The following is an 18,287-nucleotide window of genomic DNA, read 5'->3' on the forward strand; positions in this document are numbered from 1 at the left end:
GCAGTCAGCTAGGTAGCTAGGTGGGGATGTAGTCAGCAATGACACTTCTTGTTGGTATTTTAATACTCCTTTGTTTCTGAGGCCGGAAGAAAAGCCTTGCAAGTCAGCATTTTAACTAGAATTTACTGTTCCATTTCACAGAGTAAAAGAGAATTTATATTATAATATTTAGTTTGACTCATAACCTCAATTAAATTGGCAAACTATTTGATTTTGTTTTAGAAATCTCTAATCAAATTTGTAAACATCTTTCAACATTTTAACATTATATGTTCTGTTGTTTACTTAGTTCAGTATTATGATGTTCCGTTGCATTGTTATTTATTCTCAATTTCTTTTCGCTGTGTTGGTCCCTTTCATTTTAAAGATTCTCCTCTGCTTTCTTGGTGTTTATCGGAGCAGCCTTGCAGTGCTAACTGGGGGCTGAGTGCAGGAGTGGTACCTGCTGACTTCATTGCAGGTGGCTGGGCAGTGGGGTCCACACCTTTGTATTCTCACCCTACGGCCCTCTGTGCCCTCCTGGCTGCAGTCTCCTGATCACGCTGCTCACACTCTACACCCTTTGTACCTGACTCAAGGTCTTCTCTACCCAACCTGTGGGTATCATTCATGCTGAGAGCCCAGCCCAAGTGAGCAGCCTTCTGGTGCTCCTGTGACCTGGCCTTGACCTTTTCCTTCACCCACTTCTGTCTGCCCTGGCTTTCTGCCTTCCTTACTTTGCTTTCAACCAGTGACCCTGCCCCCTACACATTGAGAAAACAGAATGTACCTAGCAGCAGCCCCTCTTCTCCATTTCCACCCAGATGACACACCTCTCCCATTCAGACCCTCTCCTGTTCCTTCCTCTTGGTTCCAGCAGAGGAGGCGCCCTCCCGGCCTGTGCAGAGTCTGCCTCTCTCCACCCTGCCCCCGCCCTCAGGGCTTCTGTGCTGGGACCCTAGGTTTTGTCTCCCACCTCCTCAGCATGTTCCCACCAGTACACAAATAGGCTTACAAATAAATATCCTCCATGCTCTGCCCTGTTTCTCTGCTCTTTTCATAGCCAGCTTCTTGGAAGAATTGTTTGCCTCACCTTTGATTCACGCTAAAAAAAATTACTATTATCAGATATTTCAAGCATATAGGAAATGTCACATACATAACCATCTATCTTCCTTTTAGCTTTGTCAAGTGAATCTTCACTTTTTGCCACACTTGCTTCATACTTTTTATTTTTAACAGAAAATGCAGTTGAGTTCCCTTTATACTTCTCCACTGTCTTATTCATATTCCTTTCTCTCTAGAGATAACCTCTTTTGATTTTGGAGTGTGACTCCTATGCATATTTTTATAGTTTTATTCTGTATGTATGTATCCATATGTGTATTGTTTTGCACAATATGAAGCTTTATATATAACGGGCATCATTCAGCTCACTAAAATCTGGCTTCCACTTCTCCACCAGAACATGCCTTGTCTTGTCAAGGTCACTGGTGCCTTCGGTGTTGCCAGAAACATTGGCAGAAATCCAAGGATCCCATTGACTCCATTTAGCAGCTCACAGCGACTTGGGCCCTGGAAATCCTCTCTCCTTATGAAGAACCAGCTGCTCTTAGTTACCCTCTTACCTCCTAGGATAGCCTCCCCAACCACTTTGCTATCTTCTCTTCAATATAACTTATGATTGTGAGTTCCTCAAGGCTCAGGTCTACGTGTCCTTTTCCCTGAAGGGCCTCCATTTAGTCTTGGAACTTTAGAAACCGCTTGTGTGCTGGGGCCATGGAGCGTGTGTGCCCAGTGCCCTTCTGTGTGGTCTCAGGCCCCTGTGTTCAGCTGCTGTCCTCCTCAGGTCTTCAGATGGCTCAGCCCTTGGCCTTCCCACATACACCTGTTCCTCTTCAAAGCGTCCCTACGCTAGCAAGTAGCGCCCTCTCACACTGGGTCCCTTGTGCAAGAAACCTGACATTTATCCTCCAGTTTGTCTGTCACAACTGCATCCAGTCCACACGAAAGCCCCGCAGACCCTGCCTCCAGAATACTATTGTAGACCTGTCCCTTCATTCTGTGTCCACCATCACTGACTTATTTCAGGGGATCATTACTCTCCCCTGACATCTTCAGAGGCTGGGCCTGCTTCTCCCTTTCCTGTCTTGCTGTCCCTCATCTCTCTCTCTTTCCTTAGGGTAAGGGGTAGACCTGTCCCATGACCTGCCTAGTCACACATAGTCTGGCTCCTGCCTCCCCACCAGCCGCCTCTGGTCACTCTCCCCGCTCCCTGGGTTCTAGTTCCTGTGCCTACATCTCTGCCTGTCCGCTCCACTCCCTGACCCTGCACTGCTGTTGACTGCCTCCTCCTCTTTAAATGCAGGCTAGATGATGATTTCTCAGTTTCTTGGGTGCTCCCTGTCACAGTTCTTTATTTCCCTTGGGATGTGTTTTTCCATTTTATATTTTTTAAATGTTTTATTTGCTTGCCTTTTCAACCTATGAAGCTGTCAGCTCCAAGATTATAGGGACCAGGATTGGTGCTCCACTGTCTATCCAGTGACTCCTCTTAACGTAAGACCTCCTTGTGAGGTCTTACATATTTTGACTAAATGAAGAGTTCTAGAAAGAGAGTCAAATGGTTTTAAACTGTGGGACTATTAGGGTACAGGGAGTGATTGGTCTTCATATAGAATTTGTGAAGCTTTGGAAATCTATGACATTACAGCTGCTTAATTTCCTTTAGTCTTGCAATGTTGGTAAATGTTATAACTCCATTAACCTAGAAGAACAAAAATTAACTGTTTAAAAATGTTATTTGTTGCACAAGTATTATTGCAATAAAAATAGATGTTGAAAAAATTGAAAGACAGTTCATCCTGAATCCTTCCTTACATCTAATAAGTCGAATATATATTTTTCTATATTCTCTAGTCCTGATCCATATGTATAGATAACTAGCATTTCATCACAAGACACAGATGAGTCTTCTGTTTTTCTGTCTTATGTCCTTATGTCTTCTTGTTTTTCTGTCTTATATATTTATTCTTGTTGTTTAGTTGCTAAGTCATGTCCAGCCCTTTGTGACTCCATGACTGTAGCCCACCAGGCTTGTCTGTCCATGGAATTTCCCAGTCAAGAATACTGCAGTGGATTGCCATTTCCTTCTCTAGGGGATCTTCCCAACCCAGGAACTGAACCTGTGTCTCCTGCTTAGTAAAGGCAGATTCTTTACCACTGAGCCACCTGGGAGGTTCAATGTACTCTTCATAAACATATATTTAATGACTAAACAATAAGTATTTCATTTTTCTGTGAGGATTTCAAAAGTTCTGTTTTTCCTTTAATGTTACAATGTAGTTTTTTTCCTACTGGTGAGGTTTATTTACTTTGGTGTATAGGACCACTCAACCAAATAGATATATTTTTTAATTTTGGAAACTTCAAGGGCCAATATACTATGATATCTATCTTTTTAAAGCAGAGAAACTTAAAATGTGATTAATATAACAGGTAGGTAAGTCTTTTTCGTTTTTTTTTTTTTTTTTTTTTATTGTGCCGTGAGGCTTGTGGGATCTTCGTTCCCAGACCAGGGGTTGAACCCAGGCCCTCAGCAGTGACAGTGTCAAATCCTAACCACTGGACCACCAGGGAATTCCCAGGGGTTTCTTAAATAAGGTAGTGCTATGTCAGGTTTGTTTTCTCATCAGTGCTTGGTTTAGTCTTTCAGAATTTCTGGCTGCTCTCCTTACAATAGAGATAATCCAGAATGACTAATGCTTAAATAGTTTCTTGCTTTATTTTAATGGTTTCTTTTTTTTTTTTAAATTTTGCTAGTATCTGTAACATCTTTGTTTACCTACCAGTCATTATTTCTGTTGCAGGCAACATCTAGACTGAGAGAAAGAGGCTGTGATGGCCGCCTGGCAGGAATTGAAGTTCAGCAGCTCTTCTGTTCTCAAAGTGCAGCAATTCCCGAGCACCAGCTGAAAGAACTGAACATAAAAATTGACAGTGCTCTGCAAGTACGTTTTTCAAAACTAGCACATTAATATCTGAGGAATGAAAACAAGGGGAGGAGTTAAAGTTTTGATGTTGAACCAGTTGGAAAGAGTAATAGGATAGTAGTTAGCCTCATGTCTTTTAATAATTATAGAAATTTACGATTTCTATTTTCACTGGACTTTGTCAGTTTAGAATCTACTATGTAATCTTGATTCCTAAAAACAATTTCTTTGCAGGCATATAAAATAGCTCTGGAAAGCTTAGGTCACTGTGAATACGCAATGAAAGCTGGTTTCCACCTGAATCCAAAGGCAATAGAAGCCAGTTTGCAGGTACGTTACTCTGCCTGGTGGTTCCGGTGAGCTGTGGTGTGGCAGTCACGCCGTCCGCATGAGCCAGTCGTCTTGAGAGCTGAGCCGTGGGTCACCTCTCTTGTCCTCTCTGACCATTTTCTAGGGCTGCTGCAGCGAGGCAGAGGCGCAGCAGACGGGGCGGAGGCAGACCCCGCCGCAGCCCATGCAGTGTGAGCTCCCCACTGTGCCCGTGCAGATAGGATCAAGCTTCCTGAAGGGGGTCTCCTTCAATGAGTCGGCCGCCGACAACCTGAAACTCAAGACGGTAGCTTCCCACGGGGTTCCTCCAACCCGGCTGTGAACTTGAAATTAGAGTTCTTAAGGACACCTGACGGCTTGTAAAGAATCTGGATTAAAAAGCAAAACTGAAGTGAAGACAGGAGGCATTGACCTTCCTCAGTAAACTGTTGTCTAAAAGCAGACTAGAGTGACGTTCCTCCACACACACATTTGATAGGTCTTGATTGAGCAACCGTTAGTACCAGGCTAGGAGGTTTGACAGCCCCCTAGGTTGTGATAGTAACCCAGCACGAGGGGGCCTCAGCTAGAGGATTAGGGATGTGACCCTTGAGAAGAGGACTTACTGCAGAGAAAGACCTGAAGAATATGTGTGGGGGTGAGGCTGGGGCTGTGAAACAGCCAGGAAGTAAGAGCCGTTCTAAGAGCTGAAGGCCTTCCTTAGAGCTGAAGCGGGGTGTCCTCTGGCTATCTAGTACAGTCCCTAGTAGGATTTGGATTTAATTGTCCTGAAATGAGGGCTGGGCTCTTCTAGTTTGTAAAAGTTGTCCAGGTGATTCTAACGTGTAGTCAGACCTGAGAGTGTAGAACAAGGGGAGACATGGCACTGACCAAGGCTGGAGAAGCAGCCCAGGGAGATGGAAAGCCCCCAGTTTGAGGCTGGTGCCCCACCCTGGTAGGTCACGTGATTAGGTTGGCATTTCTGAAAGATCTCCCTGGCTTCAGGATAGACTTTTGGCTGGAAGGAGAGCAGCACTGAAGGCTTTTGGCCATGGCCCCATCTGGTGATGATGGGAGGCAAGTGGAAGGATTCAGGAGCAACCTGCTGCTGCTGCTGCTGCTGCTGCTAAGTCGCTTCAGTCGTGTCCGACTCTGTGCGACCCCAGAGACGGGGCAGCCCATTAGGCTGCCCCGTCCCTGGGATTCTCCAAGCAAAAACACTGGAGTGGGTTGCCATTTCCTTCTCCAATGCATGAAAGTGAAAAGTCAAAGTGAAGGTGCTCAGTCGTGTCCGACTCCTAGCGACCCCATGGACTGCAGCTTACCAGGCTCCTCCATCCATGGGATTTTCCAGGCAAGAGTACTGGAGTGGGGTGCCATCGCCTTCTCCGCAGGAGCAACCTAGAGGTTGTAATAAGCAGGACTCCATGATTAACTGGCTATGAGGGGGGGGAAGGGAGATGAGGCCCAAGTTTCTGGCTTGGATAGCAGTTTTGGTGCTGCTTATTAAGGCTTGGCGATAGTTGTCAAAAATACATTTTTGTACATGATTTTAAGATTGCTTTTGGAATGTCCAAGTGGAGCCATCCAGCAGGCAATTGGATGTATGGGTCTAGAGCTCTGAGGTGGGATCAGGCCTGGGTCCTCACAGACAGATGGTCTCTGGAGCCAGAAGAGAGGCTGGGGGAATCCAGGAAGTGTGTGGAAGGGGTTCAAGGAAACTTTGGCATTTAAGAGAGTGGCCGTGACTATTTTATAGTCACAGGGCCATACATGAACTTCTTCAGGCATGTCCTGTATCTGCCACTGTGGACTCGCCTTATGGTACCTTGATCGGAGTACACTGTTGCTGTGAAGTCCAGCTTGTTGGGAGAGTTCTGGATCATCGGTTTGTTGTGAGAGAATGTAATGCAGGAGTAGCCAGATGGAAGAGACGCCTGGGGCAAGGCCTGGGGAAGGGACTTGGCAGCTCCCTGTTCTCTCCAGGCAGCACAGTCCCAGCACCTCCCTGTGTTCTCCAGCCCAGAAGCTCCTAGGGTAACTTTTGTAAAGAGACTTTCGCCAAGTTAATTTCATTTATGATTTTGTTCAGAGTGTATAAAATAAAAGGTTTTGAAAGTACACTATAAAAATGTTGTTTATGGTTATGCTCTTGGGACGGGCTCTCACTTCCTGGCTGTCTCACAGCCCCAGCCTCACCCCCACACTTATTCGTCAGGTCTTTCTCTACTTTAAGTCCTCTTCTCAAGGGTCACATTCCTTAATCCTCTAGCTGAGGCCCCCTTGTCCTGTGTTACTATCAGAACCTAGGAGGCTCTTATGGTTAATGTTTCAGTGAAATAAATAAGAGGAGAAATCTTGCCCTAGTAGTGAAGTAATTAGCACCGTTTGTGGAGCGTCCTGTGTGCCAGGCATGTGTCAAATGTTTCCCATGTATCCTCTTAGTTAATGCTCACCCATGAGGTGGGCACAGCCCTTTCCCCCACTTGACAGAGGAACTGGAGCCCAAGGCCGCACAGCTAGAAAGTTGCAGACTGGAATTGGAGCTTATGCTGACCACTTTTTCATCCAGAATAAGAATGAAGTTTTCTGGTATTTACTTGTATCAAATGATTTCCTTTCCTTCCTTATTCAGAGGGATTCAGAACTTCAAAATACCTTAGCCAATTTGCATCAGTAGATTGCTAAATAATGCTGTGTTTTGTGCTAAAATAGAAATCACATGTGTATTAATGCACATGTATCCATATCTAGCCAGTCACAGGTTTGAGAAAATCTTTGAAGGTAATTGATGGGAATTACTTAAGAAATCAAAATGAAGTGACTTGGGAGAAAATAAAATTCTGTTCTCTTGAGGGCTATTTTGTACTTATAAATGCATTTCTGTAAATTTTGGAACCTTGTATGGCTTTATTTTGAGGTGTGAACTCTCTTTTTATCAATCTGTAGCATACGATGTTACAGCTGATCAAGGAGGCAGGCTGCTATAATGGAATGACACCCAGGGACGACTTTCCTGTGACTGAAGTCCTAAACCAGGTGTGCCCATCCACGTGGCGGGGTGCCTGCAAGACTGCCGTGCAGCTGCTGTTTGGCCAAGCTGGACTGGTGAGTGAACACTTGTGAAGGACAGGGGAGAGTAGAGGAAGACATTTTAAGCATGTGAGCATGTGGTGTGGGCTCATGTGTGAAAACTGGATAATATAAACAGCCCTTTGGTTGCTGCAGAGTTTAGACAAGATGGGAAAGGAAGAGCATCATTAAAAGGTCTTTTTTTGTCCTTTACTAGATTGATGTTATGTATTTGCAGGGGACCTAGTTGCAAAATGGTGTCTCAGGCTTTCCAGATTTTAAGGAAACCATTACATTAGTGATGATTTGGTAGGCCCTTTCACCTGGCCTGACTCTCCAGGGCTACAGTGGGTGTCTTTCTGTTGCTCAAACACAGCAGCCTTCTTCCTGTCTCAGGTTTTGCTCTTGATGTTCCTTTTCCCTGAGAATACTCCTCTCAGATCTTCATGTGACTCTCTCTTTCTCATTTTCCTTATGTCACCTCAAACATCACCTCCTCCGATGGTATAAGTATTGCCCCATCCAGTCACTTTGTATCCCAGCTCTCTGTATATCTCCTTTTATACAATAAAAATAACAACAGCAACTCCAAACTAAGTTTGATCTCTTCACCTTTGGTGAGAATAACTTTTGCCAAATTTGGGTGGGGTCAGGAAATCAACATCTAGGTGTCTTTAATTTTTGTTTTTTTTTTTCACTATTTATTTGGTTGCACCGGGTCTTTTGTGACACTCAGGATCTTTAGTTGCTGCATGTAGGATCTGGTTCCCTGAGCAGAGCTCAGACCCGGGCCCCCTGTATTGGGATTGTGGAGTCTTAGCCACTGGACCACCAGGGATGTAACAACATCTAGGTTTTTGTCAGGCACCTTTGATCTGTGAACCTAATGTATTTATCCTATGTTCTAGCATGAAAGATTGCTTTTTGAAGTGTTGTAGATCCTCCTCCAGGGGATCTTCCTGACCCTTCGAGGAAGACATGGCAACCCACTCCAGTATTCTTGCCTGGAGAATCCCATGGACAGAGGAGCCTGGCAGGCTACAGCCCAGCGGGTCACACAGAGTCTGACACGACTAAAGCAACTTAGCACACATGCATAGCATTTTAGAGATTAAAGGAAGCTAATTAGAGATCAAGATAATTAAAGAACTGTTTCTACTCTGATTCCTACTTTATTCATAAAAGGAGCTGCTGGGAGGATGCAGTCCTTCTGTTTGGTGTGGGTGAGCGCTCCAGTGGCCCAGCTCAGGGTAGTACTTGCTTTGTAGAGGGCCAGGTGGGGCCTGTCCACAGTGTTGAGTTACATTTCCCTTAAAATCTGTTCCATAGTATAGGAACTCCTGAGAAAAAGAGTAAACTGGAGACCCCTGGAGCCCACTGCTTTGAGTAGATTGATCCATATTCCCAAAGACCATTTTAAGCAGCAGCAGCAGCAGCAGCAGCAGGGGAACCATGTCAATAAGTTCTCCAGAAAGGAGTATGTAAAATAAGGCAGGAAGACCCAAAGGTGGTTTTGAGAAAACATCAGTTAAAAAAAAATGTTCCATGTTATTCAGAATAAAAACTTCTTCCTAGTTCTCTGCTCCTTGATCCCAGGGCACCTTTGTGTGTGACTGATGAAAAACTTCAGATTATTGTTCTGGGGATGGGAGGAGAGAGGAAACACCTGCTTGTTCCAACAATGGCTATTACTTGGACAGGAAGTCTCTAAAGGACGCTGCAGACCAGCTGTGGGAACTCTCTTACAGCTGTGGAAATCGGCTCCATTAGATGCTGAATTTGGAATCCTAATAAGCAACTCTGCACAGCTTTGCCCTTCCTAAAACATTACAGATTTGTTTTTAAAGTGTTTTATGATTATTTTCTTAAATTTCTTTTAGTTATTTGAAAATACATTCATCACTTTGTTACACCCTTTGAATTACAAAGGATACTATATCATCTGTGTAATATTAAAGACTCTCCTCAGGACTTCCCTGGTAGTCCAGTGGTTGAAACTGCACTTCCAATCTAGGGGCCATGGGTTCAATCCCTGGTCAGGGAACTAAGATCCCACATGCTGCATGGCACAGCCAAAAAAACGAAAAACAAAAAGCTGAAGAAAGAAACAACTCTCTTCGAGGGAGTTCCCTGGTGGTCTAGTGGTTAATACTCCATGCTTTCGTAGCTGTGGCCCGGATTCAGTCCCTGGTTGGGGAACTGAGGCCCCACAAGTGCACAGTGTGACCAAAAACAAAACGAGAGAAAATCACTGAGAAAGGATTGGTTCTGCATTTTTCCTGAAGTAATTCTGTTCTTATTGATGGTTGAGGATAAAGTGGCCTTAACAAAAAGCCTCACCATCTTCTGGCTCATATTTGGTCATTACACGTAGGCTGCTCTAAAAGCATTGGTTTGATTTTTAATGACATTTTTACTTCTTTCAAGTGCGTCAAGTGAAAAAATACTTAGATGAAGGAAACAAAGTAATTCCTAATTAACGTATTTACAGCTTGGAAGAAGTACTAAAAATGATTGTGAAGTTCAGTACATCCTGCACCTAGAATGCAGTTTCTGTTTTTTTGAAGTATTACTGTTTTCAGTCATCTTTATTACTTGCTGTTGTCTCCATGGGATCCTGACTGGCCTGTGTGTTTCTGTGTTGCCAGATAGTTTGCTGTCTTACCAGAATAGTTCTTACCAGAGTCACTCAGCATTGATAGGCTCATGCATTTGATTTGTTTATGATCCATTTTTCTCTTTGAAAGCTGATTGTTGTTTTTGTTTCTCTCTTAGGTGGTAGTTGACACAGCACAGATTGAAAATAAAGAAGCCTATGCCCCCCAAATCAGTTTAGAAGGATCCAGAATTGTGGTTCAAGTCCCATCCACATGGTAACAGAACTCTTACACTAACACAGGCCTAAGCTTTGATTGATGTTTGCACATCTTTGAAAAGATTGCATTGCTTGTGACAAATTTGTTACTGAGTCCACAGCTTTTGAACAGAGTATATCATTTTCTCTAAGTCACCCAGCATTTCTCTGAAGCGGAGTATAAAACATAGAATTTCTTTTCCTTTGTTCCAGCAACAACCCTGCTGACCTAGAGGTCATGTCAATACATACCCAGTGTCATTGAAAATCAGGAGGCAGACTGAGCTATTTCATTTTTAATTATTTGCTTATATTTATAAACTTATAATGAAGTATTCTTAATTTATTCACACAAAAGCCCTTACAAATCAGTAAGAAATGGGCAAAGCACATAGACAGGTAAATCAGAGGAGACATGGTCAACGAAGAGATGAAGAACATGTATAACCTCACCTAACAAAGAAAGGAAGGCAAAGCGGAAAATACAATGTCATTTTGCCCATCATGTTATTAAATTGTTTTAGAATAACAGTACTAGGTTTGGTCCAGACTGTACAAAAACCGGCACAGATGTTGTTGAATAAATCACACAGCCTTTCTGGAGGACAGTTTCATTTGTCAGAAGCCTAAAATAAGGGCTGTGACCTCAGCAGTTCCACATCTAGGGATTTATCCTTGTGATGTGCCTACAGATTCAGTACAGTTTTATTAGTAAATAGGAAAAATTAAACATATATTAGAAGACTTTTGCTATTAAAATCATGGGCAGAATGAGTATTTAACTATATAGAAAATATTTGAAGTAATTAGGTAGGAAGAGATAGTAAGGAATAGTGACACTATTTGGGCCCGTGTGGACTAACGTGGTATTTGGGTAATGCATTTGAATTCTATTTAAACCATTTCTTCTTGAAATGCAAAGGGGGTCCAGTGGAGATTCTGCTTAAAGTTTTAGAATTTGTTAATATATCAAGTGTGAAAGCAAAAGTGTTAAGTCACTCAGTCATTTCCAACTGTTTGTGACCCCAGGAGCCCAGCAGGCTCCTCTGTCCATAGAATTTTTCAGGCAAGAATATTGGAGTGGGTTGCCATTCCCTTTTCCAGGGGATCTTCCTGACCCAGGTATCAAACCCGGTCTCCTGCATTGCAGACAGATTCTTCACCATCCGAATGGTTGGTGATTCACGTCATGTCCCAGAATCTCCCTTCTGTGAGTTTCTCCACAGATTTCTAAATTTGATTATTAGTTAATTTATATTCATGTCTTCATTCCTATCAAACAGTAGATTTTTTTTTTCTGGACTCAGCTTGCAGGATCGTAGTTCCCTAACCAGGGATTGAACTCGGGCCCGCAGTAGTGAGAGTGTGGAGTCCTAACCACTGAACTGGCAAGGAATTCCCCAAGCAGTAGATTAAAAGCTCACGTTTTTGTAAGAGTTTTGTGTTCTTGAAATTGTTTTCTAATTCAGGTTCTTATTGAAAAATATTAAACTTAACTAGGATTCTCATTTTAAAGAAAATATTTCCAACTCTTGGATAATTGGGTGGATATAAACAGCTAGTACTAAAATGGTTTACACTGCAGTTTACTTCTAGAACTCTCCCTTTATGATTGATTTCCTTTGTAATTCATTGCCCATCCTTGAAAGACCTCACAGACTGCTCCCTCTGCTGGCTACTTTTGGTAAAAATGGCACAGTTTTCATGTTTTTGTTTCAAGTTATAAAATATGTGCTTGTTGAGAAGAACTCAAAAAGAAGTAATTGCTTTACTCCAACTTAGAGAAAATGAAATTATTAGCAAAACTAGTCAAGAATTTATTATTTGCTTTGCTTTTAGCATAATGAAGTATCTAGATTCTTTTTTCCCCCCAAAAGTAGTATCTTACTTAGATTTTTAAACTGTCATATTTAAGCTGTTACCCATTCTTTCTTTCATCAAATATTTACTGAGTACCTAATATGTGACAGACACTATTCTAGGCTCTGGGAATTAAATCAGAAGCAAGACAGACAGGGTCCCTGCCCTTAATAGAGCTGGCTTTGTAATGGCGTGGGAGTTGGGGAGGGGACTGCTAATAAGCGTAGGAGTTAAGTTCAAGCACTGGCAAGCGTACAAGGGGAATAAGAGTAGAGTGACATCATCTGTTAGAGAATAACAGGTAGAGATGGCAAGAGGAAGCTATTTTGGATGAGGAGGTCAGTCATGAAGGGTCTCTTTAAGGATGTGACATTTGAGAGGAGCCTGCCACACAGAGAGCAGATGGGGAAAGCATCGCAGGCAGAAGGAACAGCAAATGCAGAGACCTGAGGAGTGCACTGGTGTGACTGGAGGTATGCTGGGTGGGGGTGAAGACAGGAGTCGTGGAAGCCAGGACTTGCAGGGTCCCCGGGGGACTAGGGTTTTATCTAAGAACAGGTAGAAGGTTTTAAGCCAATCAGGGTAATTTGTCAAAAAGAATAGGTTTAGTTTCTTCAGGGGATTTTACTGATCAGTTCTCAAGACTGATGAATAACATAAAAATACCATTCTGTTGATTTTAAGAAAGAAATTATTAGTATCACCGGAAACCATAGTACTCCTTTCTGCATGACCAGAAAATGCTTGCTTAGTGGGCGGACATGTGACCAGCCAGATCACAAGCAGAAGTTGGCTTGAGAACATAGAGCAAGTATGTCCTGGTGATCAGCGATTCCAGGCTGAGAGAATCTGGTGTGTGGACCTCAGCCAGGTCCACTGGCCAGGATTCTCTCCTAGGAGCCCAGGGTCTCGTCGGGTACTGGCAGAGCTTGCCTTGTTGCTTGCTTTCTCCAGGGTTTCTGAGACTGGCCAGCTCACACCCTCACATAAATTTCTTCTCAAGCCAAAGTCACATTGGGGAGTGCTGCTGCCTCCTTAGGATGGCTTTGGCAAGTGTTATTTAGCCGAAGTGTTATTTAGCCTACCATTTAGCCCCCAGAGCACTCGGTAACAGACAGCATCTTCCTGGTTCTCCCTCTCAGAAAACGCCTCTTGGTGGAGGTGCCCGGGGTGGGCAGTGGGGACCTGAATGCCAGCAGGAAGGCTTTAAGGATGCCACTGGAGGGTTTTGCACAGGGGAGTGGTGTGTTCAGATTTGTGCTAGAGCAGGCTCACTCTCTTGCTGTGTGGAGGAAAGTCAGGGCTGAAGCTGGTGTAGGACAGTGAAAGGGCGTTAGGACACCTGGAAGCTCTCAAAGGGGAGCAGTGAGGCAAAGGCAACAGCATCAGAGATCCTGAGATGTGAGCAGATCCAACATATTCAGGGCATATGAGAAGCCTCGTAGTTGGGACACTGTAAAGAGAGGTGACAGTGAAGAGGACTGTGTCCAGAGAGGCAGGAGGCCCAGGTCACAGAGTCTGGAGGGCTGAGCTGAGGGGTTTGGATTTTATTTCAGCCACAATAGGATGCCACTGGAGGGTTTTGCACAGGGGAGTGGTGTGTTCAGATTTGTGCTAGAGGAGGCTCACTCTCTTGCTGTGTGGAAGAAAGTCAGGGCTGAAGCTGGTGTAGGACAATGAAAGGGCGTTAGGGCACCTGGAAGGCAGCCCCTGCACTGAACTCTTCTCTTCCTGCTAAACAGATTCTAGACAGACAGAAATCTGCCGAGACGCCAAGCCCTGTTGTATTTCTTCCCCCTCCTATTGCAGAGCAGCAAGTCCCAGTGTTAGCCCTGTCATCCTCTAAATATTCTTATGATTACTAAATTTTTCTTTGGTGCCAAAAGTTGTAGCCTTTTGTATAAGGCCCACTTGAAAATTGGAACTCTGTTGTGGAGAAGGGCAGCCTAGACTCACGCAACTTGGTTGGTGCCTAGGTGCCTGAAAGAAGACCCGGCTACCATGTCCCTGCTGCAGAGAAGCCTAGATCCCGAGAAGACGCTGGGCCTGGTGGACGTGCTCTACACTGCAGTGCTGGACCTCACCCGCTGGAGGGCAGGGAGGTGGGTGTCCCTGCCGAGGAGCAGTGTGACCACTTACAGGGTCATGTGAGCTCATGTCACTCATAGTGTGTGAGTAAATAAGGCAAGAAGGGGAACTTTGGGGCAGCTTGTTATTTGGGAATAATTTCAAGCTTATAGAAAAGTTGCAGGAATAGAACAGAGAATTGCCCTTTATTTACCCAGACTCCCCAGTTTGTGAGCACTTTTGCCTTCATTTGTTGTATCATTTCAGAGTTAAGTCCATCAAGAGCATTTTAACCAAGCTCACATTCTCCCTATGAACTCAGAGCAGAAAGGTGTTTAGAAAATTTACTTATATCTTGCATGAAATTTATTTATATCTGAAAGTACTGACAGTTGCAAGATTATCTATTTGTGAATAAACTTTAGAACTGGTAGAGACCTTGAACATTTAGCCACAGGCCGTCTGCATGTCTTCATTCCTGAGCACACAGAGGCGCGGAACAGCAAGGTGACTTAACCAGGGTCACTGCAGCCGTCACCTGCCCAGCTCCCACCCCATGCCCTTTCCATCTCTAGGACTTTCTTTCAGTACTAGAAAAAAGTATGCAGGAAACTTTGGAAGTAACAACCCTCTGTTCTTGGCACTGTCTGTGAGTTACCTTCAGAGACAAGCTGGGCTGCCTAGTGTCCCTGGGACCTGCCCACTCACCCCTCTCTGCTGTGTGGATTAGTCTGTTGACCCTCTGCTGGATCTGCCAGGCTCCCCTGTCATCCAGGCACACAGCCGACCTCTGCCAAATGCATCTCCCACGCTAGATTAGGCGTGCTTTGCTCTCCTGCGTTGCAGTCAGAGGATTTCACTCAAAAATCCTCATGCCAGAATCCTCATGTTTTCATGGCCCTGTGTTAGACATGGTGAAAGTGAAAGTGTTAGTTGCTCAGTTGGATATGGTAGATGTTTTATAATAAATATAGATAGTGCTTAAATTACATACTCTTAAAAATTTTGGGTGTTTATGAAATAAATGAACCCAATTCCAAACAAAGAGGTCTTTTTATTCTTAAAGTCTTTCTTGAACACCAAAGCAATCCCATTTTATTGTCCAATTTGTATACTTGTCTTTTTTTTTTTTTTTAATTTCTCTGTCAATAGGGAACAAGCTTTACCCTGCATACAGATCCAGCTTCAGAGGGAGATCTGTGATTTTGGAAATCAGGCTGACTTGCCTTCTGGGAATGGGAACAAGTCTTCAGGTGGCCTGCAAAAGACATTCTCCAAGCTGACCTCCCGGTTCACCAAGAAAGCTTCGTGTCCCAGCTCGAGCAGCAACACGAGTTATTCCATTCCAAATACCCCTTCCAAAAACATCTTCATAGCCGGGTGTTCAGAAGAGAAGGCCAAAATGCCCACTAATATGGATTCAAGGCTACAAAGCATTTTGAACATTGGTAATTTCCCTAGGACTGCAGACCCTTCACAGTCAGCTCAGAATTCCAGTAATCACATGGCCAATGGTTTTCTCCTGGAGAGGCGTGACAACTTCCTGCAAGGGGATGATGGCAAGGACGAGAAGGGTATGAATTTGCCAACCGATCAGGAAATGCAGGAGGTGATCGATTTTCTCTCGGGCTTTAACATGGGCCAGTCACACCAGGGCTCCCCGCTGGTGACACGGCGTAACTCTGCTGCCACAGCCATGGTGACTGAGCAGAAGGCAGGAGCCATGCAGCCACAGCAGCCATCACTGCCAGTGCCCCCACCATCGCGGCCACCCCAGGCTGGGGCGCACACACCTCTGACACCCCAGCCGGGCCTGGCACCTCAGCAGCAGTCCCCAAAGCAACAGCAGCCCCAGGTCCAGTACTACCAACACTTGCTGCAACCTGTCGGACCACAGCAGCCCCCGCCCCAGCCCCGGGCCCCTGGGAAATGGGTACCCGGCTCATCCCAGCAGCCAGCGCAACCTGTCGGAGCTGGTCTATCTCCCCTTGGCCAGTGGCCTGGCATATCTGATCTCAGTTCTGACTTGTACAGCTTGGGTCTGGTGAGCAGCTGTTTGGATGATGTGATGTCGGAGGTTTTGGGACAAAAGGCACAGGGACCTAGAAATAACACCTGGCCAAACCGTGACCAAAGCGATGGAGTCTTTGGGATGTTGGGAGAGATTCTGCCTTTTGATCCTGCAGGTATGTGAGCCCCCTCCCCACCTTGGGGTTTTAACTTAAATAGTATCACCAAGGACTTTATAGGGCCTGCCATGGCCTTCCGTGTGGGAGGCAGTGACTTAATCCCCTTTAAAGACCCTTTCTCACTGTCTGATGGCAAGTGTGGGGCAGCTCCAGCAAAGGGAGGAAGCAGTAGTTAGAATGAGTCTGAGAAGGTAAGTGGAACTATTTTCTTACTTTGTAGACGACAGAATTGAGGCTAAGAGAAGCTGAATGACTCAAAGTCCCATTAGTCAAGAGGGCTCCAATCTGAGCCCTCCCATTCAGGGCAGCCAAAATGGCCCTTCGTGGGCTTCTTTTTTCCTAATTACATATTCTGTTCTGTGATTCTCTTTTGCTTAAAGTCTAGAACCCATGAAAGGTGGTAAAGCACCCTCCTACCTTCATAGAATTTGGCTTTTCCTGGCCTACACAGTGTGAAAGTTCCCCAGAGTTATCTCAGGAAATTAGAAAAAGAATTTAGAAACAAAACAAAAATAAACTAGGAGGAGTTAAAGATAAAAGTTGTTCTACACCTGAAACTAAAATGATATTGTAAATTAGCTATACTTCAATTTCAAAAAAGGATAAAAGCTAAAGCTAAATAAATTTGAAAGAAAAATATAGTAAACATTATAAATCTACAAGACTGGCCTTTAGAAAACCAATAAAATAGAGAAGCCAATTTATTGTAATCCTGATTAAGACAGAGCAAAGAAAAACAAGATTAGGAAAGAGAAAGGTAGCTACAGATACAGGAGAGATTCAGAGAAGGCAGTAGCAACCAACTCCAATACCCTTGCCTGGTAAATCCCATGGATGGAGGAGCCTGGTAGGCTACATACAGTCCTTGGGGTTGCTAGGAGTCGGACACGACTGAGCGACTTCACTTTCACTTTTAACTTTACTGCATTGGAGAAGGAAATGGCAACCCACTCCAGTGTTCTTGCCTGGAGAATCCCAGGGATGGGGGAGCCTGGTGGGCTGCCGTCTATGGGGTTGCACAGAGTTGGACACGACTGAAGCGACTTAGCAGCAGCATAGGAGAGATTAAAAGAACTTTAAGGGTTTCCCTGGTGGTTCAGTGGTAAAGAATCCACCTGCCAGTGCAGGCGACACAGGTTCAATCCCTGATCTGGGAAGATCCCATGTGCCACGGAGCAACTAAGCCTGTGTGCCACAACTTCTGAGCCTGTGCTCCAGAGCCTGGGAGCCTCAACTACTGAGCCTGTGCACCGTAGAACCCGTGCTCTGCATCAAGAGAAGCCACTGCAATGAGAAACTGTGCATCACGGCTAGAGGGTAACCCTCACTTGTCACAACTAGAGAAAAACCTGCACGGCAACAAAGACCAAATAAATAAATAAACTTAAAAAAAAAAAAAAAGACATTATCACATATGATGTGATGACACCATACTAGAAAACTGAATGGAAAATAGAATCTTTTCTAACAAAACATACGTGATCAGAATTGCACCAAGTAGTGGAAAACCTACCCAGTCTATTCCAGGAAAAGAGATTGGAAAGGGAGTTATGAAGCCAACATGATTTTACTGTAAAAATGTAACTTTCTATGAATGTAGATAGATGCAAGAATATGTAGCAGTATATCAAAGGAGTTATATCTGGTTCACTTCAGTAGTACAAGATAGTTCAGTCTAAGGAACTCAGCTCCTGTACAGTAATCTTGTTATTTCACCCAGTAAATGAGAAGAATTCATACAGCAGAAGATGCCATCAAGACATTTGGTAAAAGACACCAGCAGTTCTTAAGTAAACTCAAAACATGAATAGAAGGAAATGTCTTGAATATGGAAAAGATTATCTACCAGTAGCCAGTAGCAAGTAGTACTTTGTACAGTGAAACAAAGTCATTCCAGTTAAATCAGGACCCAAACAGTGTGGCAAATGATACTACCAATACCATGTGACTTTGTCTTGAACTTTC

The 18,287-nt window shown here is 44.2% G+C and overlaps 1 protein-coding gene across 4 annotated transcripts in view; it reads left to right on the forward strand.

Annotated features, from left to right (window-relative positions):
• GARRE1 (granule associated Rac and RHOG effector 1) overlaps positions 1 to 18,287 on the forward strand; it is an 87,501-nt gene that overhangs the window by 60,725 nt on the left and 8,489 nt on the right. For all 4 annotated transcript variants that reach the window (XM_055551891.1, XM_055551894.1, XM_055551893.1 and 1 more), the window contains exons 4-10: positions 3,849 to 3,989; positions 4,206 to 4,301; positions 4,426 to 4,587; positions 7,230 to 7,388; positions 10,128 to 10,225; positions 14,043 to 14,168; positions 15,286 to 16,319. In XM_055551891.1, the coding sequence (XP_055407866.1) occupies positions 3,849 to 3,989; positions 4,206 to 4,301; positions 4,426 to 4,587; positions 7,230 to 7,388; positions 10,128 to 10,225; positions 14,043 to 14,168; positions 15,286 to 16,319 (1,816 nt within the window). The remainder of the gene's footprint in view (positions 1 to 3,848; positions 3,990 to 4,205; positions 4,302 to 4,425; positions 4,588 to 7,229; positions 7,389 to 10,127; positions 10,226 to 14,042; positions 14,169 to 15,285; positions 16,320 to 18,287) is intronic.

The sequence above is a fragment of the Bubalus kerabau genome, chromosome 17 (assembly GCF_029407905.1).
Source record: "Bubalus kerabau isolate K-KA32 ecotype Philippines breed swamp buffalo chromosome 17, PCC_UOA_SB_1v2, whole genome shotgun sequence".
Taxonomy (NCBI): domain Eukaryota; kingdom Metazoa; phylum Chordata; class Mammalia; order Artiodactyla; family Bovidae; genus Bubalus; species Bubalus kerabau.